This window comes from Hyla sarda, chromosome 3, assembly GCF_029499605.1.
Source record: "Hyla sarda isolate aHylSar1 chromosome 3, aHylSar1.hap1, whole genome shotgun sequence".
NCBI lineage: Eukaryota > Metazoa > Chordata > Amphibia > Anura > Hylidae > Hyla > Hyla sarda.
Window position 1 is genome coordinate 174,891,653 of NC_079191.1, and position 25,065 is coordinate 174,916,717.

The 25,065-nt window shown below is 41.1% G+C and overlaps 1 protein-coding gene across 2 annotated transcripts in view; it reads right to left on the bottom strand.

Annotated features, from left to right (window-relative positions):
- DIS3L2 (DIS3 like 3'-5' exoribonuclease 2) overlaps positions 1-25,065 on the bottom strand; it is a 320,278-nt gene that overhangs the window by 150,855 nt on the left and 144,358 nt on the right. For both annotated transcript variants that reach the window (XM_056565531.1, XM_056565532.1), the window contains one exon: positions 13,357-13,530. In XM_056565531.1, the coding sequence (XP_056421506.1) occupies positions 13,357-13,530 (174 nt within the window). The remainder of the gene's footprint in view (positions 1-13,356; positions 13,531-25,065) is intronic.

Consider the following 25,065-nt stretch of genomic DNA (forward strand, 5'->3'; position numbering starts at 1 on the left):
TAAAAAAAAGCGCAAGAAGATTTCTATTAAAATAAAAAACTTTGATACTATTTCTGATTTACTACTTCACAAGGACATCATATACATATTCAATAGGTCTGAGAATTGAAGAACACCCCAACTTTTAAATATTGTAACAATGGTTATAAAGCTTGCTTAAAGTTTTAGAACACTCTTCATAAACAACCATTACTTTGTGGTTTTTACCTGTTAATCAAACTGTTTGTACTCCACTGTCTAAGATGTTATTACCCAAAAAGGTACATGGAGGAAAACAGATGCTGACAGAACTTAAAGGGGTACTCCACCCATTGACAAAGGATAGGGGATAAGATGTCTGATCGCGGGGGTCCCGCCGCTGGGGACCCCCGCAATATAGCATGCGGCACCCACCTGTTACTGCTCCGGAAGCGCTGGAGGGTCTGGTTCCCAACCCCGGGTATGGAAGATTTTGATGTCACACCGTGTCCTCAATGCAAGTCTATGGGAGGGGACGGGACGCAGACCCTCCAGCACTTCCGGAGCAGTAACAGGTGGGTGCCACATGCTATATTGTGGGGGTCCCCAGTGGCGGGACCCCCGCGATAAGATGTCTAGGGGTGGAGTACCCCCTTAATATAATAAACTTATAATACGTTCTAATATCAGCTTAGGGTTTATGACTCATTAAAGGGGTTATCCACCATAAGGCGATTTTAGTATGTACCTGGCAGACAGTAATGGACATGCTTAGGAAGGATCTGCGCTTGTCTTGGGGGTCTTGTTGTGATATTACCATAATACTGTGGCTAGCTTTTTAAGAACTGGTATTTCCTGATTGAGTTTTCTTTATTGCCTACAAATCCCATAATTCCATTTTCCTCCCTCCCACACATCAGCCACCCCACCCATTGAAACATAAATGAGCTGCATCCATTCAAAAGACCTGTGGTTTTCAATAGAGGTGCCTACAGCTGTTGCATTAGTTGCAGATTGATCTCTCTCCCACCAAGCGATCGATCCACCCATTGAAGCAGACAGGCTCCCTGTCATCAGCTGACTAGTGAGTCAGGTCTCTGCCCCATTGCAAGCTGGGAAAAATCTGAGACAAGTCATTTTGTATGCTGTTAAAAAAAAAATATTGGGGTGAAAATCACAGAAGAATTGTGAGAATACTGTCACACAAAAGGTACAGATACTATTATAAACTACACTAACTTTACAGCCCCTGTAGCATAGTCAAATAAAAAAAATCCTGGAATAGCCCCTTAACATTCAGTCTGGTTAATATACGGATACCTAATGCTTATATAGTCACTGTTTCAAACAACTTCATTCTAATTTGATTGATGAATTTACAGGAGATTTATCTCTGCCAAAAGGCCACCCTTTTGTGGTCTGTTCTATTACAATTTTTACAGAACATTGACATACTCACCTATTACAACTATTTATAATCTAAAAACAAGACTAAGTCATTGGAACGGCCACATCCAGCTCCTCCCCAACTCACAAGGCTTTGCTCCCCCCCCCCCCTATTTTTACACTGCTGGACATATTTAGGTTTGCAGCCATTCTTCACAGTTTGGCTAATGTGCTTTAATTCCTACAATATCCACTCATGCTAGTTTTGTGGTTATTATGAAGAAATAAGATTAGTTTTATATTTAAGTGATCACTACCCAATCTGTAACGTTTGTGGTAGACATTATGAATTGTTTCAGATTTTAGGAAACAATTGTCATCTCTTCATAGGTGCTATACCCTATGAAACTGCAGACTAAAATAAGTAACAATACTTAGTTTACAGAGTATGTGGGAAAAATGGACCATCGATTTCTGGCGCTGCTAGCTTAAACATCAGTGTCACAGGGTATCTTGCGAAAGAACCACATATGGATCACATTTATTGTAATAGAACAAAATAAAATTGATGATGTGTTTCGAGGGTAACTCCCTTTTCCTCAGAGCAGCATGATTTTTCTACTACAAAACAGCCCTCGTTGACCCCTGAAGACCTTCTGGCTGAGCAGCAAGCTACATCAGAATACCTATGCGCTATTTTGTCTACTTCAAGGTGAGCAGCCACCTATAAGGGGCTTGATTTCCTTACCACCGAATAGCTGCCATACCATTGGGTAATACACGAGGGCCCTACGCGTTTTTTTTCTACATTATCAGAAATACTCAGTTAGGATAAGATGCTAGGAAATCATTAAAATTGAAAACAAGGTTAAAATACACCTCTGAAGTGTTAAAGAAAAGAAAATTGCTTGAATTTACAAATGAACGATTGGGGAATAATGAACAATTGCAGTAGTCAAGAGTGGAGATTCACACAAATATTGGTTTTTACAAAGTTTGTTGCTTCAGTGTTTTTAGATATTTTAGTCAGATGGTATACTGCAGTACAATTAAAAGCATGCCATTATGTTTTCTTTTATTTGACAAAAACATCAAGTTTATGCAAATAAATATTTACAGTGCTGACCATTTTTTTTAAAGACTTCTGCAATTTGTCCTGGCGTGTTTGCAATCCAATCTTGCCTAATCTGGGATTTGTACTTTTATTTGTCCACCTGCTTTTTGAGGACTGAACACATGTTCTCAATAGGATTGAGAACTGGGGAGATTCCTGTTCAGGGACCACCAAATTCAAAGTTTTGTTTATCAACCCACTTAGTTATTACTTGTGCGTTGAGACATCGTCCTCAAATCATGATGAAAAAAGCATTTCTCCTACTCTGAATAGTTCCCGACATGGACAGAGGGGTCAGCAAAGAGCAATGAAATCAGACAAAGGAAATTCAAAAATAAAATATCTTCCTCTGGAGCATACAGCAGCTTATAAGTACTGGAAGGATTAGCATTGTTAAATAGAAGTCATTTACAAATCTGGCACCAGTTATAATAAATAAATAGGTTTTCCACTGGAGGGCAAGAAATGGGTTTCAATACAATTAATTGAAAGATGTGTCATCACTTCATTATCTAGAGTTAATGCAAAGTGCCACCTTAAAAGCTTAAACAGCAAAATTTGTGAAAAATAATTCGTCAGTCTCAAAACTTTTAGCCACAACTGTAATGCTATCTATACAAAAAGTCCCAATTAATAAAATTAATGTTTAATTAAAAAAACGTATTAAAAAGGAATGTGCCATCAGAAAATGACCTACTGTTTAAATCAAGTTATGTTTACCATACTCTAAGAATTATTGGGATTATTATTAGAGATGAACGAAGTTACAGTGATTCGATTGATCACGAACTTCTCAGCTCTGCAGTTGATGACTTTATCCTGCATAAATTAGTTCAGCTTTCAGGTGATTCGGTGGGAGACTCTCCTAGGACTGTATTCACCTTTTCCAGCCCACCGGAGCACCTGAAAGCTGAACTAATTTACGCAGGCTAAAAAGTCAGCAAATGCCGAGCCGCGAGGTTCATGACAAATCAAATCACTGTAACTTCGCTCATCTCTATTTATTATGTTAAGTGTCCATGCCACTCAATATTTTGAGAAAATATTGCAGTTTTTAATATGTCCACAAAGTTTAATAGCCCCCCAAAAAAAAATTCTGTAGAGATCACTACAGCATTCCCCCCATCCTCATAACAGACAGGAGTACAACACAGGATAACTTTGGAACATAGTATCCAACACACAATAGTGGTAGTGACCTCCTCCCCTCTCAGAGCTTATCTAGAACAGTCTCCCATAGAAAATGTTAACTACAAATCTACAGACTCCTAAGGTTAACATCTCTAAATGTTGTGAAAAGAAGCTCAGGAAGATGGCTGCTCCCATGATTTTGGAAATAATTTAATGGAGGGTTGGCCAAAGAGCCTCAACTGTAACAAAAAATGTATTATAACTTAAGTACAACTTATAAGAGCAGACAGTACAAGGAAACAACCCCAGATGCTTGTGATTACTTTCATGCTGCCTATACCATGAGTCATTGGTGCGGTCCCCAATGGCTCTTATCTGCCTCACTGGCAGCCATGATCGATAGATCTCTCCCTGTTTTAATGTAGGGAAAAATGAATCAAGGCAGTTGGGGTGAAGCTGTCGGGGACCACCCTAATGATTCTGGGTTCTGGCAAAAGAAAGATCAAAGGCTCCTTTAAAGACTACCTAATTCTGACCGGTTTTTCATAAATTGGGAAAACAAGGATTTACTGAAACAATTCTAACACATCATTTTGCGGTACCAGCTCAGTGTGCTCCCTTAAAAAGACACTGGTTGTATCAGAATGCTATTTGCACCGTTATCTGTGCATGCGTTGTACTAGGGTGACAATTGATGTAAAAAATAAATAAAATATCCACGTTTGTCTGGTCAGTGTCAGGAACTGTCCAGAGCAGCATAGGTATGCTATGGGGACTTTCTCCTGCTCTGGACAGTTCCTTATATGGGCAACAGGTGTCAGCGGAGAGCACTGTGGACAAGAAAAAAAAAATTCAAAAAGCAAAGAATTTCCTCTGTAGCATACAGCTGCTAATAAGTTTGTTTTAATACAAGTAATTTACAAATCTGTTTAACTCTGGCACCAGTTTAACAAAAAAATTAATAAAAATGTTTTCCAGTACCCCTTTAACTACACTGGACAATAAAAAAAAAAAAAAGCTGAGTAGAGGATTTTTATTATGTGTTTTATTTAACAATGCTAGTTATAGTGGTCTCAATTTGCCAACAAGCTAGGAAAAATGTTTCCAAACAACCCACAATTCACACGTTCTACTTTAGATTCAGTCATGCTAAATAGCTACATAAAATCCAAACAGTACAAAAACACTAAAGGTCAGGAAAAAGAAAAAAAAAAAAAAAAAAAAAACAAGATTCAAAGCATACCGAGCGATTGCTTCCAAACACGTATCAAACATTACAAATGTTAAAACAAAGTAGTAGCTATGAATCAAGTAATCATGTCTTTGCTGCAAAACAGTGGAGAGCCTCCTCACCAACACTGAACTGGAAGCTCTATTTTGTCTATAAAGAACAAATGTTCTCAAATCAACTGGTGCCAGAAAGTTAAACAGATTTGTAAATTACCATTTAACCCCTTAAAGGGGTTCTCCGATGCCTAGACATCTTATCCCCTATCCAAAGGATAGGGGATAAGATGCCTGATCACGGGAGTCCTGCCGCTGGGGACCCCCGGGATCTTGCACGCGGCACCCCGTTTGTAATCGGTCCCCGGAGCGTGTTCGCCAGAAGGCGTGTGACGTCACGCCCCCGCCCCCGTGTGCCTCCGCTCCGGGGACTGATTACAAACGTGGTGCCGCCTGCAAGATCCCGGGAGTCCCCAGCGGCGGGACTCCCGCGATCAGGCATCTTATCCCCTGTCCTTTGGATAGGGGATAAGATGTCGAGGCACCGGAGAACCCCTTTAAGGGGTTAAATGGTAATTTACAAATCTGTTTAACTTTCTGGCACCAGTTGATTTGTCTATAAAGAACAAATGTTCTCAAAATAGAGCTTCCAGTTCAGTATGATGTCTAAAGCACCGGAGAACCCCTTTAAGGACCAGGGGTTTTTGCACTTTCATTTTTTCCTCCTTACCTTTAAAAAATCATAACCATCACAAAAAATCCATATGATTGCTTATTTTTTGTGCCACCAATTCTACTTTGTAATGATAGTTATTTTATACAAAAATCTACAATGAATCGGAAAACAAATCATTGTGCAACAAAATTGAAGAAAAAAAACAAAACAACATTTTGTAACTTTTGGGGGCTTTGTCCATGTCAGGAACTGCCCAGAGTAGTGGCAAACCTATCCTGCTCTGGACAGTTCCTGACACGGACAGAAGTGTCAGCAGAAAGCACTTGTGTCAGATTACTACACAACTTTCTCTGGAGCATATTGCAGTTGATAAGCCCTGGAAGGATTAAGATTTAATAGAAGTAATTTACAAATCTGTTCGGCTTTCATGCATTAGTTTTTCACCAGAGTACCCCTTCAAGCACTTAGAGAAAGTTGTGTAGTTCTTTTCAGCCTGACCACGGTGCTCTCTGCTGACACCTCTGTCCATGTCAGGAACTGTTTAGAGTAGAAACAAATCCCCATAGAAAACCTCTCCTGCTTCAGACAGTTCCTAACACGGACAGAGGTGTCAGCAGAAAGCACTGTGCTCAAACTGGAAAGAACTACACAACTTATTCTGCAGCATACAGCAGCTGATCAATACTGCAGCTCTTTACCACAGCCCTCTCACCCTGCCTACTTCCCTCCCATAGCCCTTCTGTGGCAGCTCTGAGCGGAAAAACACATCTCACTCTTTACTGACCAAAAAAATATTTATATATGTATATGTGATAGGAGAGATAGGGATGTAGGTTATAGCGGTAGGTCAGAGGTGAGGACATTGCTCATGGGCAGGGCTAGAGTTCAGAGACAAGATACAGCCAAGCCTCAAGATGGATGATGCGTAGTCTCAGGAGAGAATGAGCAGCTGGAGAGCTGATGAGGACTACACAATTTCCTTTCAAGGGTATTTCAAGGAAACTCGCTGAAGCCAGTACAATTTATGATAACACTATTCGTAAGTTATATATGTTGTGGCAAATTAAGGAGTACCTGTCATCAACAAAAGCTTTATATGTTGTTCATAATTAATGAAGACATATTGTAATGTCTTCATTAAAAAATAAGAATATTTATACCAATTTTTTCATTTGATACTTTTGGCCACTAGGGGTCTCTCTATGCCTGGTCTGCAGGCAGCTTCCTATGCTTTTCATAGTTAGTGTACAGCTTTTAGGACTAATGCTGAAAGGGCACTGGTCCTTCCACAGGAAGTTCAGTAGTCTCAGCTCAGGACTCGCTCCCAGGCTGGAGCAGCACTGTGAGCTACAAGCCTGCACATGCCTCTCATAACAGAGGCTAGTCACCTCCCCCTCCCCCTGCTCTGTGTTCTCCCTGCCCCTCACCACACGTTATCTTATACATTGTATTATCTCAATGCACTCCCTGCTCTGTGCCCCCCCCCCCCCCGACATTCATCTTAAAGGGTTCCTTTCATCAAAAAAATCTTTTGATATATTATAGATTAATGTATGCAGAATAACTTTCCAATAGCATTTTATTAAAAAATATGCTTCTTTTTAATTTTCCACTTTGAAAAAATGACCACTAGGGGTCTCCCTACCAGTCTTATTTTTTTTTTTGTTTATTTTTTATAGATTTCAGACTCATGCAGGAGTCCTAAATCTCAGACTGCAGTTGGAACACAGACAAACTCACCTGCTCACTGCCAGGGAGCAGTGTTGAGCTTGTCTGTGTCCCGGATGCAGTCTGAGATTTAGGACTCCTGCATGAGTCTGAAATCTATAAAAAAGGACTGGTAGGGAGACCCCTAGTGGCCATTTTTTCAAAGTGGAAAATTAAAAAGAAAGAAGCATATTTTTTTAATAACATGCTATGGGAAAGTTATTCTGCATACATTAATCTATAATATATCAAAAGTTTTTTTGATGAAAGGTACCCTTTTATTACTGCCTCTGTAATTGCTCCCACTGCCCCTGGTTCTCAGCATTGACTTTAGTGCAGAGAGACACATGAAAGAGAGATATAGGCTGCCATCGATCCCCTGTACTTAGTCTGTATGCACACTGCAGAACAGTGTTTCCCAACCAGGGTGCCTCCAGCTGTTGCAAAACTACAACTCCCAGCATGCCCAGACAGCTGTTGGCTGTCTGGGCATGCTGGGAGTTGTAGTTTTGCAACAGCTGGAGGTACCCTGGTTGGGAAACACTGCTGCAGAGGGAGAGCAGCATACAGGAAGACTGGCAGAAGCAGAGTCCCGGCCAGGCTTCATGTGACATCATGCCTGCCAGGACCCGCCTCCTTCCACCCCTCAGAAAGACAGTGCTCCTGAGCTAATGAAGAGGGATTAAAAAAAAAAAAAAAAAAAAGTATTCCCACAGTGTTTTAAACCTCAAACACAGGGATAGGCATAGTTAGAGTAAGGGACAGATGGGAAGGGGGATCAGGGAAAGTTTATATAATGACAGGTACTCTAAATAAAACTATTTTCTGATACCGGAACACACCTTTAAAGACAGGATCTCCCATCAGAATTTGAGAGGTTCAGGTAGAATGTGTATGTAAATAAATTGATTCACAGCTATCTACCACTACAGCTTTTTAGTAGAAAACCATTGGATAGGCAATAAGACCATAAGAGTTCCCCAGTGGCTTAATCATAATACCAAACTTGATTGTGCTTTATTCCAAGAACCAGAATGAAATCCATAAATCTCATGTAAATTTGTTCCTGCTTGTGTATGTGCCATGAGTTCCAACTCATTTTTGTTCTAAAAGAAGCCTAAGTGACCTATTGTATCTCATGACAAATTTTCTGTGAAATGAATTATGACAAGTCATGCCTACTAAGAACAGACAAAAATGCTAGGGTTAACTGAATATGCACTGAATATGCAATAAAGAAAAATGATCATTCACATTTGAGTGGATCAGCTAGGAAATAAGGCAGTAGTAAGTGTCCGAAAGCTCAAACATGAATGGTTATAGTTTTTTCACAGATTTAGCAAAATAAACAGTCAAAGTTACAACTGAGGTCTGACAAGGGAGGAGCTATACTCTCTCTCCCCCCCCCCCCCCGACAATCAAAAAAGAGAAATCGCAAAATAGGAATTTTTGTAAAAAAAACATCTCTATAAAATGTCTCTGAATTCTGGTTAAATGCTATTCATTAACTGCAAAGCATTTGACTGTCTTCTTTGAAATCTACACATTGTGAAAATTTAAAGTAACAATAGAAATAGATTGGACGCATTGATTTGGGACACTATAAATAGATCAGCAAACAGTTCCGTTTTAGGATAAGGCATTGAACAGTACACAGATCAATTACTGTGTGAATGCAGGAAACGAGGGATTATTTTAAAATAAATTCTTTGTTCTAGGGGCTGCTATGAAAATGGCTTTTACAGAAATCAAACTTTTGTACAAATTGTTTTAACTTTCTCTTTCCATTCAGATCTCTAAATCCCCACCAATATCCTCATTTGTAAATCCTGTTCAATTTGGCAAGAATCTGAATCATCTGTAAGATTGAATAAAGTTGACAATTTTTTTTTTCCAGTAATAAGTCAACATTTGAACCAAATATTGCCAGGTCTTAACTACATTTTAAAAAGCATTTTTTCCTTCTATTTAATCGCAAGACAAGAGTGCATCATGGTCAAATCTAAACATAATATGTATCCCTAAGGGTCCGTTTACATTTGCAATGAGCAGTTTAAACAAGTGCCGATCTCATCCATTAGCACTGGTTTCAAGAGCCAATTACACAATACAAAACCGTACTAAGTTAAATGGGCACTGCCACCAACTTTGATTTAAATTTTTTATGTTCTAGTCCTATTGATTTTAAACAACTTTCTAATATATTTTATTAATGAAAAATCAGTTCATAAGTGTTTAATTTTGTTTAGAAAATCTGGCCCCAAAGGGATCATGCTCCTAGTTCCGGCTGTTGAGCAGATTGACGTTACCGCTGAATTCGGACTGATCCAGGCGGGAGAATGCAGTCAGCCAACGCTTGCTGCCTGTCGATAAGAAAGGCAGGGGGGGGGGGCGCGCTCTGAACACCAGGGTGGCACGCATTGGCTCCCCAGCCCTGCCTCCCAACATATACACGCGGCAGTGCGCACTGAATCTCAGTGCTGCGCTGATGCCTCAGGATGCATATGTCCTGTACTTGGGTATGTCTGATCTGAGGTCTTCTATGAAAGAAAATATAAACAAACAAACAATTATATGATATCAATATAATGCCTTCATTTAGGGGGGGGGGGGTGTATTCGCTGTCTGGGCATGCTGGGGGTTGTAGCTAGAGGCACACTGATGATTAGAACTCAGTGGGGGGGATTTATCAAAGTTGTAAATTTCCTGCATCAATATAGACCAAACTACAGAGCATTAGGCTGGTCAATTTATCAAAAGTCACACGGCTCTTGATAAATTCTGCGCATGGACTTTGGAATCTACGGTTTAGACTGCATTTAAACCTGCTTCAGCATGGTTTGACATTTCAGCGTATTTTCGCCTGATGCAAATTTTTGCCGAAAAAGTCGCAATTGATAAATTCAGCACCAATGCATTTTTACATCTAAAATAGACTAGAATGCATCATGTACTAAAAATTATCTAAAGAAAAATTTGCGAAAAAGTTGCACGTATTTAGACTGCAACTTTCTGTGTTACAATTTTAGAGACTGGAAAAACTAGTCTAAATCCTTTGATAAATCCCCCCCCCCGATGTGAGCGCAGCATAGAGGTGGTCAGGGCAGAAGTCGACCCCAAGCAGGCATCAGTGATGTCTCGCCGCTGGGGACCCCCGTGATCTTGCATGCCGCACCCAGTTTAAAATCAGTCCCCGAAGTCGCTCCGGGTCTGATTACTGTCGATCACGGGGCCGGAGCGCTGTGATGTCAAGGCTCTGCCCCGTGTGATGTCAAGCTCCGCCCCCCTCAATGCAAGCATATGGGACCCCCGCGATCAAGCATCTTATCCCCTATCCTTTGGATAGGGGATAAGATGTCTAAGAGCCAGAGTACCCCTTTAAATGAGCACTCAAACTAATTTTTGCTATTGCACTCCTTATGGTAAATAAAAAAAAAAATCTTTCTAATATACTTTGTTTAAAAAAAAAATAATCAAGTTTCTATGTTTTATTTGTGTTTAAAAAAGCTGCCACTAGGTCTCTCCCTACTTGTCCAGAGAAACATTTCCTGTCCATCTCATGCATAAACTTTGGACTCCTGCTGGCCTGGCAGAAGTCCAAACACAGGAAATGCAGTCTGTAGTGCTGAGGGGGTTGTGTGCAGCCTTATCAAATCATAGCTGCTCTCAAACAACTGCCATATGCAGTTGGTTGCTGAGTAAGGGAGGAAGTTCTCCCCTGTATGGCTTCAGATGATGTCACGCCTGCTGGGGGAACGCCTCTTCCCAGTCTGTGAACCTGAACCAGAGGCTGAGCAGAAAATACAGAGCAATATCAAAGTAGAAAAAAAACAAAATGTGTGAAAATAATGGCAGGGGGTGGTTTATGATAATGGGGGCAGTCAACTGGGTGGATTATAAGATTTTGAAAGTTAATGGGAGGTACTCTAAGATACTCTGGCGACACTAAACTATAAATATATTAATACACCTAGCCCCCCACCCCCAGGGGGGCTGGTGTGTTAATATTTCGTTTTTGTGCTAATATCTCTCATAATATTTAATGTGCTAGTTTTTCTTATTGAATATTTCATAAAAGTTCTGTTTTAGGTGGGGTATACAAGAGGGTAGAATGATCCAATTTCACTGGGATCTTGTAAAATTTGAAGAGCCTATTAAGAGGCACCAACCAGTGTGCAGGAAGGGCCAATGAACAATCACTGAAACATTTGTAAGGCCCTCTACTTCCATTATTTGTCACTCGCAATTTTCTATAAAAAAGGGGATATGCAGCCAATAAACGTACGTTTGCTCCTCTTTCTACTGATCTCTGGCCCTTTTATACAGGGCAATACTGGCCATTTCAGCTGATAATTATTCTAGGTAATAATTCTGTGTAGAGTACCGACATTGTTTTTAATCAAACTTAAAAATGTCCAAAACTTTCCTAATCCTTGGACAGGTTCCAGTGTTCAATCTCTTGAAAATACCAACATTATGCAGAGCAATGCAAAAAGATGTTCAGTACTTAATCGGTTATTCCAGGATTTTTTATTTATTTGACTATGCTAAAAGGGCTGTTAAGTTCGTTTACTTCATAATCTAGTGTCTGTACCTGTGTGTGACAGTGGTCTCAATTATTATGTTATTTTCACCCCAATATTTATTTTTAACAGCATACAAAATTACTTTTCTCAGATTTTTCCCAGGTTGCAATGCCGCCGAGACCTGATATCACTAGTCAGCTGATGACAGGGAGCCTGTCTGCATCAATGGGTGGAGCGACTGCTTGGTGGGAGAGAGATCAATCTGCAACTAATTGTATTTTTTGCAACAGCTGTAGACACCCTGATTGAAAAACACAGGTCTTTGAATGGATGCAGCTCATTTATGTTTCAATGGGTGGGGTGGCTGATGTGTGGGACGGAGGAAAATTGTAGAATGGGATTTGTAGGCAAAGAAGGAAACTCAAACAGGAAATAACAGTTCACAAAAAGCTAGCCACAGTGTTTTGGTAATCTCACAACATAGCCATTCAGCCCCAAGACAAGCGCAAATCCTTAAGCATGTCCATTACTGTCTGGCAGGTACGTACTAAACTTACCTTATGGTGGATAACCCCTTTAATCTTGATACACAGACTATGTGCATGGAAGACAACACATAATTTAAAGTTTACCTGTCGTTAACAAAAAGTTTTTCCTCTAATGTAGATAATACCATTATATGTATATTTGTAATATACATTTATTAAAAAAGGTTTATATTTTGGGGGTAAAAAAGGCTATTGCATGTGTGTCTGTGAGGAGACAAAATACAGGAAGTGAGGGCGGGAAAAGTAGGGCTCTGTGCAGGCTTCCAAATTGTCAATCATCCTACTGTATGAGCCAGGAATGTGTCACAGAGCCTCACCGCCCAGAGCCCAGTTTGTTCTCACTGCACAGAGCCTTGCTTGTCCACCTACACTTCCTGTATGAGACTTACATGCAATCGCTGCAGGAATAAAAATATACTAATTTTTTAACCAATGTATATTACAAATATACATATAATGGTATTATCTACATAATATAAAAAGTTTTTGTTAGTCACCGGTACACTTTAAAAGTAAGCATGATATACAGTTATTTTATCTTTGCCATGAGAGTTTTTGTTTGAAATTGAATCACTCTTCAATAATACTGTTTCAGCAACCAAGCTATCCTTAAAGGGGTACGCCGCTCCTAGACATCTTATCCCCTATCCATAAGATGTCTGATGGCAGGGGAACCCCCGCGATCTCTGTGCAGCACCTGGCATTTGTTTAGACTGCTTAGTGAGGTGCCAGGGGCTTGTGACGTCACGGCCATGCCCCCTTGTGATATCACACCTATGGGAGTGGGTGTGGCAGCTGTCAAGCCCCCTCCCATAGCCTTGCACTGAGGAGGCGCAGCGTGACGTCACAAGGGGGTGTTGCCGTGATGTCACAAGCCCTTTGCACTGCACAAAGCGTTCTAACTCCATGCCAGGTGCTGGGACCCCCAGGGGATAAGATAAGATGTTTAGGGGGTACCATTTTAACTTAATTTGAGCACTGTACAATTTGACCACAAAGAATATAAAACAGGCATAAAAATAATTAATGGAAGGCAGAAAAAACTAAAATCAACAGTGATCAGATATTAAAAGTATTTTGACAGACCTCAAATCTCTTCTCTTTCCCAACTCCTCTGGAGAGATAGTCCATGGTAGATTCTTAGGTAAACACTGTAGCTCATTATTGGAGAATTCTGAGAAATCCACTCCATATTCAGTTAATATTCCTTCTGTCTCTGGTTCAATATCACCAGCCTGGCCAAGGCTTTTCATCAACTTCCTGAAAACAAGGAAGAGGGAGACAGACAGTTAATGGTAAGACACTAAAATATATATCCCACATTGTGGGTATATAATGTTACAAGTCATTGGATGTACCGTATTTATCGGGGTATACCACGCACCGGCCTATAACACGCACCCTCATTTTACTAAGGATATTTGGGTAAAAAAAGTTTTTTACCCAAATATCCATGGTAAAATGAGGGTGCGTGTGTGCACGTGTATACCCCGATATACCCCCAGGAAAGGCAGGGGAGAGAGGCCGTCGCTGCCCGCTTCTCTCCCCCTGCCTTTCCTGGGGGTCTAGAGCCCTGCTGCCGGCCCTTCTCTCTCCCCTGGCTATCGGCGCCGCTGCCCGTTCTGTCCCCCTGACTATCGGTGCCGGCGCCGATAGCCAGGGGGAGAGAAGCGGCACCGACAGCCAGGGGTAGAGAAGGGGCAGCGGCACCCATTGCCGGCGCCGCTGCCCCGTTGCCTCCCCCCATCCCCGGTGGCATAATTACCTGGGTCGGGTCCGCGCTGCTGCAGGCCTCCGGCGTGCGTCCCCTGCGTCCTTGCTATGCACGGCGCGGCGCACTGACGTCATGCGCCGCGCCGTGCAGCGCATAGCAACGACGCCGGGGACGCACGCCAGAGGCCTGCAGCAGCGCGGACCCGACCCAGGTAATTGTGCCACCGGGAATGGGGGGAGGCAATGGGGCAGCGGCGCCAGCAATGGGTGCCGCTGTCCCTTCTCTCCCCCCTGGCTGTCGATAGCCAGGGGGGGAGAGAAGGGCCGGCAGCAGGGCTCTAGACCCCCAGGAAAGGCAGGGGGAGAGAAGCGGGCAGCGACGGCCTCTCTCCCCCCTGCCTTTCCTGGGGGTGTATCGGCATATAACACACACAGACTTTAGGCTAAAAATTTTAGTTACATACGGTACATATTTTGCTTAATAAACCTACACCAGTATCTCCAAAGGTGTGTCCATTCTTGAAACTGCATGCCCTAAACACACATTAATGGTGGAAAAACCCTCAGTACTTTTGGAGGACAGAAAAACTAAAAAGATAAACTGTTCACTAGGAAGGAGATTCATTAAGCTCCGTAGTAGATTTTGCGCAAGAGCAACTTTTCTATACATGCTGCGACAGATTTTTGCTTATTCCAAAGCACATTTCTGAAATCTGCTCACGTATTAATTTTTTTTCACACTTTGCAGTGGTCATGTATTTATTAAATGCGATAGTCGCTATTTAAAAGTCTCATATGTATTCTAGGTACAACCTGGCTTACAGAAAGTGCATACGTCTGCAAAAAAGGAAATTAACACCCACTTTAACAACTATTCTTGTTTTGCATCATGAAACAAAGCTACTATGTTAATGTTAATTATAGGAAAAACTTATGATATAACAAATTTTAAAGTTGAAAATACACACTGCACACCTTGTTAAAGTTTAGGACACGTACGTGCTGACATACCCAATACATTTTAAAATGAATGTTGTGTTAAACTAGAATAAGGCACAAAATGATTGTGTAAGAATTTTTAAAGACTATGTAAAAAACCCATATTTGGCACTAGAATTTTTCGTTAACCTCTTAAGGACGCAGGATATACCTGTACGCCCTGCGCCCAGTAAATAAGACGGGGTCACATCATGACCCCGCATCATACTGGGTCAGACCCGGTGGCTAATGGTAGCCGGGGCCCTGGGCTAATAGTGTGTGGCACTGATCGTTGTGGCACGTGCTATTAACCCTTTAGACGCGGCGATCAAAGTTGATCGGCGCGTCTAAATTGAAAGTGGGGCTGATCGGGACCGTTGCGATGTCCCGATCAGCTAGCACGCGAGCAGAGGTCCCCTAACCTGTCTCCATCGCGTCAGATCGGCGATTGATTGTTCCAAGCCTGAGATAAGCCTTGAGCAGTCAACTGCCTATAACACTGATCAATGCAAAGCTATAGCTTTGCAGGGATCAGTGTAAAAGACCAGTGTGTGCAGTGTTCTAGCCCCATATGCTATAACACTGCAAAAAAAAAAAAAAAATAAATGGTCATTTAACCCCTTGCCTAATAAAACTTTGAATCACCCCCCTTTTCCCATTAAAAAAAAGTGTAAATAAAAACAAACGTGGTATCACAGTGTGTGGAAATTATAAATATATTGTTAAACCCCATTGTCAATGACATAAGTGCAAAATGAAAAAATGAATAAAAAGCGATCAAAAAGTATGATCAGTACAAAAATGGTAAAAACTTCAGATAACGGCGCAAAAAATGAGCCCTCATACTGGCCCGTACGCGAAAAAATAAAGTTATAGGGGTAAGATGATGAGAATTTTTTACGCATTTTCTCTTCAATTTTGTCACACAATGAATTTTTTCCCGTTTAGCCGTGGATTTTTTGTTACAACAAAGTAGAATTGGTGGCGCAAAAAATAAGCCATCATATGGAATTTTATGTGCAAAATGTAAAGCATTATGATTTTTAGAAGGTGATGAGCACCTGCATTAATAGACCGAGTGTGCTCCATGTTGGGGAGCAGTATTACCTGCATTTAAGGACAGATAACAGCAGGTGTCACTCCTGACACTTGCTGCAATTGTCCTTCATCCCTGAAATGTGGAGCGGCTTTCTCCTCCTGCACTTGCATCTCTGCACTATACTTCACCCGGCCAGTGATGTGCATAGAAATTCACATCACCGATTCATATTTCTTGCTGAGATCAGTGATTGGTGCCACAATCCGGCCAATCCCCACTCTGGGCAGAAAATATTAATCAGAAGTGTGAATTCTACTCTCATCACTGGCAGGCCCGGGGTACAGAGCAGAGATGCGAGCGCAGGAGAAAGCTGCTCCGCATCTCTGCAATATAAAGGACAATTGCATCCTGTGTCAGGAGTGAAACCCGGGGCGATCTGTCTATTAGTACAGGTACTACTACTCACAGCAGTACTACCTAAAAAAAAAATGTGAAAAAAGAAAAAAAAAACGGATTAAAATTTAAACACGAACACACACTTTATTAACCCCATTAAGGTTACCTTCCTCTGGTGGTACCTACGACCAGAAGAAGCATCATTTCAGACGCAAAACTAGTTGTCAAGTGGTACGCCTCCCGCACCTGAGAGCTTCGGCTCTCGCTCTCGGCACATCCAGCTATATACATGCCTATGCTGTTTGGACACTGGAAATAAAGACATTTTCAGCATATACTTCTGGGTGGGTGCAGCTTTATTTCATGTCTTCATTGATCTTCTATTGCATCGTATTGCTTTTTCTATAAAGCTAGCACCCCCACTATATCAACCAGGACCCTTGATTCATAGCTGTGTTTAAACATTGCTGCAGTGCCTGATTGCCTTCACCTGCTTCAATAGTTTTTAACCCCCTTAAGGACTGAGCACTTTTTCACCTTAAATGGGCACTGTCAGATATAAAAACTTTTGATATGTTGTAAAGCATTTATAACCAATAGGTTTCGCAATTGCTTTCATTAGAAAATTTTCAGTATTTCATAGTGAAAAAGCCAGTCAAAGAACTGCCCCCTCTGCCTCCTGGAATCCATTCAGTGCTTCGGTGAACACTTCTTCGTCCTGGACTCCAGGACATTTTGGAGGGGGGGTGGAGGGGCTGTACACACTGCAGAGACTCATGTGAAGAGAAGGGGAGTGGGAGGGGCAGGAAGACTGCTGCCGTCTCTCACACAGCAGACATCAATGAGAGAGGCAGAAACGTGCATTACAGATAAAAAAGGAAGTGTCCAAGCATGTGTGTGTGGATGTGTGTGTGTGTGTGTGTGGATATATGTGTATATCAGTGTGTCTAATGTGTATGTGTAAGAATATATGAAGCCTGTGTGTGTGTGTGTGTGTGTGTGTGTGTGAGAGATAAAGGGGGACTACCTTCAGCTGTTGAAAAACTACAGCTCCCAGCATGCCCACACATCATTTGGCTGTGCAGGCATGCTGGGAGTTTTAGTTTTGCAACAGCTGGAGGCACCCAGGTTGGGAAGCACTGGACTGAGGTGAGGGAGGGGGAGTGGCTATCACAGTGAGTACCCGCCCCCCTGCTTCTGGGGGATAAAATTATGGTATTTCAGAAATAAAGCTAATTGAGAGAAATGTAGGTCACAGACACAAAGTACACGTACATGATCAGGATGAGATACTGAGCAACATATAACAGTTTTGTTTTTTGAGTGATCTGACTGGTACACTTTTTTGAGGACTGAGCCGTTTTTGCAATTCTGACCACTGTCACTTTATGCATTAACTCAGGGATGTTTTTACAGTTTATTCTGGTTCAGAGATTGTTTTTTGTGACATTCTACTTTAACATAGTGGTAAATTTTCATCATTACTTGCATCCTTCCTTCGTGAAAAATCCTCAAATTTCATGAAAATTTAGCATTTTTCTTACTCAAAACTCTCTGCTTGCTTTATATTGATTCACAAATACAATGTGTCTATTTTAGCAAAAAAGTCCAGAGAGACAGCACTGGACCACTCTGCTATGCCCGTGCCTATCCGGAGGGCCAATCCAGAGTCACAACAATCCAAGAAGAGATTTACAGCACAAGCCAGAGACTCCAATAGCAAAGGAAAGTGACTTTTATTGGATGCTACCCAGATGCAACGTTTCGGCAAACAAACTGCCTTTTTCAAGGCCCTTTGCTTGAAAAAGGCAGATTGTTTGCCGAAACGTTACATCTGGGAAGCAACCAATAAGAGTCACTTTCCTTTGCTATTGTAGTCTCCGGCTTGTGCTGTACATCTCTTCTTGGATTGATATGTCTACTTTATGTTGGCATCAGAAAGTTGACATGTTTTTACTTTTTAAACATTAGACATTAGAGGGCTTCAAAGCATAGCAGCAATTTTCAAAAATTCACGAAAATTTCAAAATCTGAATTTTTCAGGGACCAGTTAAGTTTGAAGTGGATTTGAGGGGCCTTTCTGTGAGAAATATCCCATAAATGACCCCATTATAGAAACTATGCCCCTCAAAGCATTCAAAATGACATTCAGAAAGTTTAACCCTTTAGGTGTTTCACAAGAATAGCAGAAAAGTGGAGGAGAAAAATGTAAATCTGCATTTTTTTACACCAACATGTTCTTTTAGCCCCATTTTTTTCATTTTCAAAAGTAGCCCAATTTCTCTTGAGTATGCTAATGCCTCATATGTTGACATAAAATGCTCACAACACAACATGGCTCAAGAGGGAAAGAGAAACTGTGGGATTTTTTAAAACAAATTTTGATGTCATGGTTCTTGGGGGCCATGTTGCATTTAGGAAGCCCCAATGGTGGCAGATCAGCAAAATACCCCCACATGGCATACTATTTTGGAAACTAAACCCCTCAAGGAACGTAACAAGGGGTATAGTGAGCCTTTACGCCTCACAGGTGTTTGACAACTGAGTTGAAGTTGGATGTGAAAATGGAAAATGTGATTTTTAACACCAACATGTTAAAAATTGTACTTTTTCACAAAGGGTAATAGATGAAAATGGACCTATTACCCCTTTTGGAACTGTGGGCTGTGGAAATGAAAAATTATGTTTTTCATTTTCACGGACCACTGTTCAAAAAATCTGTCAGACACCTGTGGGGTGTAAATGCTCACTGCACCCCTTATTACATTCCTTGAGGGGTGTAGCTTCCAAAATGGGGTCACATGCGAGTGGGGGGGGGGGGTAGGCACTGTTCTGGTACCACGGGGGGCTTTGTAAACACACATGGCCTTCAATTCCAGACAAATTCTCTCCCCAAAAGCCCAATGGCGCTCCTTCTCTTCTGAGCATTGTAGTTCACCCGCAGAGCACTTTACACCCACATATGGGGCATTCCCATACTCAGAAGAAATGGGGTTACAAATTTTGAGGGGCTTTTTTCCTATTGCCCCTTGGGAAAATGAAAAATTTGGGATAACACCAGCATTTTAATGAAAGAAATTACAAATTTCTCATTTTCATGTCCAACTTTAACGAAAATTCTTCAAACACCTGTGGAGTGTTAAGGCTCATTATACCCCTTGTTACGTTCCATGAGGGGTGTAGTTTCAAAAAAACGGGGTCACAAGTGGGTGTTTTTTTTTGCGTTTATGTCAGAACCACTGTAACTACCAGCCACCCCTGTGCAAATCACCTCAAATGTACATGGTGCTCTCACTCCTGAGCCCACAGAGCATTTTGCGTAAACATATAGGGTATTTCCATTATAAATTTTGGGGGGTCTTTTTTCCTTTTACTTCTTGTGAAAATGAAAAGTATGGGGCAACACCAGCATGTTAGTGTAAACATTTTAGTTTTTTTTACAGCATGCTGAAGTACAGACCAACTTTACCTTTTCATAAGGGGTAAAAGGAGAAAAAGCCCCCCAAAGTTTGTTAGGCAATTTCTCCCGAGTACAGAAATACCCTATATGTGGCCCTATACTGTGACCTTGAAATACAACAGGGCTCCAAAATAAGAGCACCATGCGCATTTGAAGCCTAAATTAGGGATCTGCATAGGGACGGACCCGAATGCAAGAATTACACTTGCCTCTGATACCAAAATTACCCTATGGCAGTGTTTCCCTAACAGGGTGCTTCCAGCAGTTGCAAAACTCCCAGCATGCCTGGACAGTCAATGGCTGTCCGGCAACACGGAGTTGTTTTGCAACAGCTGGAGGCTTCATTTTAGAAACCGTGCTGTACCAGACGTTTCTAATTTTTATTGGGGGGGGGGGGGTAAATGTTTAGGGGTATATGTAGTGTTTTACTTTTTATTTTGTGTAGGTGTAGTGTAGTGTTTTTTTAGCGTACATTCACACGGACGGGGGTTCACAGCAAGTTTCCCGCTGGGAGTTTGAGCTGTAGCGGAGAATTTTCTGCATCGCAAACTTGCAGCGAGACTCACTGTAGGGGGGACGCCAACATCCAGCTGTTGCAAAACTACAACTCCCAGCATGCCCAGACAGCCGAAGGGCATGTAGGGAGTTGTAGTTAAGCAACAAGTTGGGGAGAACAGTTTGGAGACCACTGTGTAGTAGTGTACAAACTGTAGCCCTCCAGATGTTGCAAAACTACAACTTCAAGCATGTTCAGACTGCCCAGGCATGCTGGGAGTTGTAGGTCAGCAACATCTGTCTTCTCAGGACCCCCCCCAGGTGTTGTCACGGGATGCCTGCTGAATGATTTCAGCAGGCATCCCAGTTCCCGACCGTCTAGCGGCGGGGACCAAAATTCCCATGGGCCTAAAATTATATTTCCACTCAAAGGCAAAAACGCAAGAAAAAAAGAAAAAAAAGAGTCAGGAAAAAATAAAATAAAACCAAAACCTAGCCTTAGAGTTTCATTGCCAGGATTGGACCCAAAGCAGCTGTAGGCCCATTTTGTTGTGGGTTCTTAGGAAGGCTACCCTCTACTCTAAGATTAGCAGTTCCTCCTAAGGTTGCAACAGCCATTGTGTATTGTTCTACAAAGAACCTCCCAAATTCCTCATGATCATCTCTTTCCCTACTTTGGAATTGCTCTCAAACCCCTCCAAAGCAAATACAGTAACTGCCCATGGTTCTTTCCTGCAATGGGCATTAAATATCAAAAGGGCCACTCTAAGAGCAACACCATAGGAAAATTCATTCCACGACCAATTTTAAACACAAGTCAATATTAGCAGACCAACGAAAAATAGGTCACAGGTTAGCTTCAACATGTAACATATGGATCACCAGTCACATTATCACTATATACAGGTGATTTTGTTCAGGCACAGAGACTTTCTATTCCCAGCCAATTAACTTTCACCGGGCACCCAGTTTTTTCATGATATAAAGGCCACTTGCTAATTTTCAGGACACAAGCCACTTGGCATTACTATAATTGTCCACAAGACCCAAGGTCTGACACTGAAACACAGTTAGTCCCTCCAGGACTGAAATTCTCACAGTCTGCACAATCTTGAAGTTGTTTAGCCTGACCCAATACAAAGAACACTTCCCTCAATGAGCTCACTAACTGCCTTTCTGCGACAATACTTGCCATGATGTTCGGCTCTGGTGATTCAACTCTGGGTCCTTGTCAAAACTTTAATAGACTCATCACATAGCAGTTACTCGGGCACATTATACCATCACTATTTTTAGCCAGGCCCCCAATGGTTCCTAAGCAGACATGGCACTGACATTTTATATCTGTTTTTATTTGGTTTTACTGCTTTAAAAAAAAACTATAACTTGTACAAAAGGGAGTATGGAAAAATAAGTGTTATAGGGGTCAGACATTTTAAGCATACATTGAGCTCTATGAAGGCTCAGTTTTTATCAATATAATTTGTCTGGGCCTTTTATCACTTTTTAGTTTTATTTCTTGTATATGAAGTGATCAAAATAAGCAAATGGGAAACGATGGTTAATTCAAACTTTTTTCAGGCAAGGGGCTTCACATTTAGAGGACTGTTACATGCAATCTTTCAACTGCATACACTAAATAATGCTGTGATCAGTGTGGCGGAGCCTGCCTGCACTATTGGATCACTGATGGGACAAGCTGGAGGCAGGAAGAGATTCACTGTCCACTAAGAAGATCGGACCCCAGCGATATCACCATGGTGGTCCTGATCAGCCCCCGAGCTAACCGCAATGGTTTTTAACACATTGGGGGAGATTTATCAAAGGATTTAGACTGTTTTTTCCTGTCTAAATTTGTTTCACAGAAAGTCTCAGTCTAAATATGTGCGACTTTTCTGCGACTTTTGCTGTAGAGGATTTTTAGAACATGATGCATGCAAGCCTATTTTAGACGGAAATGCATTGGAAAATGCATTGGTGCTGAATTTATCAAGTGCGACTTTTGTGCGACAAGTCGCATCTGCCCAAAATACACTGAAATGTCAGACCATGTTGGAGCAGGTCTAAATGCAGTTTAAGCTGTAGACCCTGAAGTCTGAGCACAGAATTTATCAAGAGCTGGGAGACATTTGATAAATTAGGAGCACTACAGACAGGAGACTACCACATACGCTGGTCTATAAGCATACCCAGAATAGATTAGATTAGTAAATGTCCCCCATTGAGTCTAAAGTGTTCATGTGAGACATCACTCTGATATGACATTGGCCACGGTCCTGGCAGGCTAACCTTTAACCATTTAAGGACCCATGACGTACCGGTACGTTATGAGTCCGCTCCCGTTCTATGACGCGGGGCCACGGCGTGGACCCGTGGCTAAAAGCGCGTGGCATGGATCGCGGTGCCGCGCACCATTAACCCTTTAGACGTGGCGTTTAAAGTTTATCGATGCGTCAAAAGTGAAACTAAACTAATGCCGGTTAGCTCAGAGGGCTGTTCGGAATCGCCGTGGTGAAATCGTGGCATCCTGAACAGCTGTAGGACACGAGGAGGGTCCCCTTACCTGCCTCCTGGTGTCCGATCGCCGAATGACTGCTCAGTGCGCGAGATCCAGGCATGAGCAGTCAAGCGGCAGAATCATCGATCAATGGTTTCTTATGAGAAACCATTGATCAATGTAAAATATCAGTGTGTGCAGTGTTATAGCCCCAACAGGAGCTATAACATTGAGAAGATCATTTACTTAACCCCTTCCCTAATAAAAGTTTCCATCACCCCCCTTTTCCCATAAAAAAAAAAGTGTAAAAAATAAAACGTGGTATCTCCGCGTGCGGAAATGTCTGAATTGTAAAAATATATCAAATTTAACTACACAGTCAATGGCGTACGCGCAAAAAAAAAAAAGCGATCAATAAGTCTGATAAATACAAAAATGGTACCGATAAAAACTTCAGATCACAGCACAAAAAATTAGCCCTCATACCGCCCCAAACACAGAAATAAAGCTATAGGGGTCAGAAGATGGCAACTTTAAACGTATACATTTTCCTGCATGTAGTTATGAGTTTCAGAAGTCCGACAAAATCAAACCTACATAAGTAGGATATCATTTTAATCTTATGGACCTACAGAAAAAAGAAGGTGTCATTTTCACAAAAAAAAATAAAAATAAAATTTTTCTAAATTCACAAAATGGCGTTTTCTTCAATTTTGTCGCACAATTTTTTTTCCCGTTTCGCCATAGATTTTTGGGTAAAATGACTGATGTCACTGCAAATTAGAATTGGTGGTGCAAAAAATAAGCCATCATATGGATTTTTAGGTGCAAAATTGGAGTTATGATTTTTTAAAAGTAGGAAAAAACGAAAGTGCAAAAACGGAAAAACCCCGGGTCCTTAAGGGGTTAAGGAGCATTTTGGTAAAGAATTAAATGAAAGTTGAGGTACACTTTAAATACATAGAATCTGTTTAAATTACTGAAAGTAAAGCTGTCACATATAATATATCTTTTAAAAGGTCAATTTTTCAAAAGTGTTTAAAAAAAATGCCCAATTCATACGGCATACTAGAGTAGTCGTGCAAAACCATTGATCCCGTAACACACAGTCAACAATCCTTAGCTTTTTAAAAATACTAAAGACACTCTGAACCAACTACCATGATTAAGAGCTCCTTCACTGCTTGGTCCAGAAACACACCCATCAGGCAACAATTCTGTGTGTTTCAATGTATTTTAAAATGGAAATAAAATGAATTGGTTTTAAACTTTTAACTATGTGCTGGACAATAGTTTCTGCGATGGATCGATCAGCTTTTGCGAAGTCTGTGTACACCACAAGAAAACACAACTAATCCCAATTCAGAGAACAAACAAACAAAAACTGGTGACCAGAACCCCAATATAGTACAGTGTTGTATGTTTTTATTATATAATTCAACTTCAATTCTATAAAACTGAAAGAGCCCTTAATTTTTAGCATCTTTGTATTTTTGTAATAAATCAAGTGCAGAATTTTACATCAGTGAATGTTAAATTGTGCACTAGTAAACCACTAAGCCCATTATACTAGATTAATAATAACCCCTTTTACCCTCTCCTTTCATCACTAAATGGCTGAACACTTCAGGAGCATAATTGGAAAGCAACATATTGCTACAATGAGTTACATAAAAAGTGTTATTGTAGGATGGATCAAGTTGAGAACACAAGTGTATAAACCTGGGGAAGGCTGATTTAACTAGTTGAGACTTATTCATTGCTTATGTCTTTGTAAACTTGAGATTTGACTCAAATCCTGGACAACGTGTCAGCAGTTTACATAAAGTTTGCCATGAGCTTGCAGGATAAGGCTGATATATGATTTCATCCCTTCTTAACTTGCTTGCAGTAAAACATTCCTGCCCAAACAAAAGCTTGTCAAGGAAATTACAGGCGTGAACGAAGGATCTGTATGTCATGATCTAGTTTTCTAAGGCCTCACCCAATTCTATCAAATATAAAAATTTTCCTGAGGACACACTTTTACCAATAGCTCATATGTTCCACAAATACCATCCAGTATGTTTGGAGTAATCTCCTATATCATATGGCTAAACAAATTACTCAAGTCTTTTTGCAAGAAAAATGACACCCCAGCAGGTTATTTTGAGAGTGGCCACCTCAAAGATTTTAGCTCCATTAGCTTCCCTGCCATAAAATTTATGATGCTCTTAA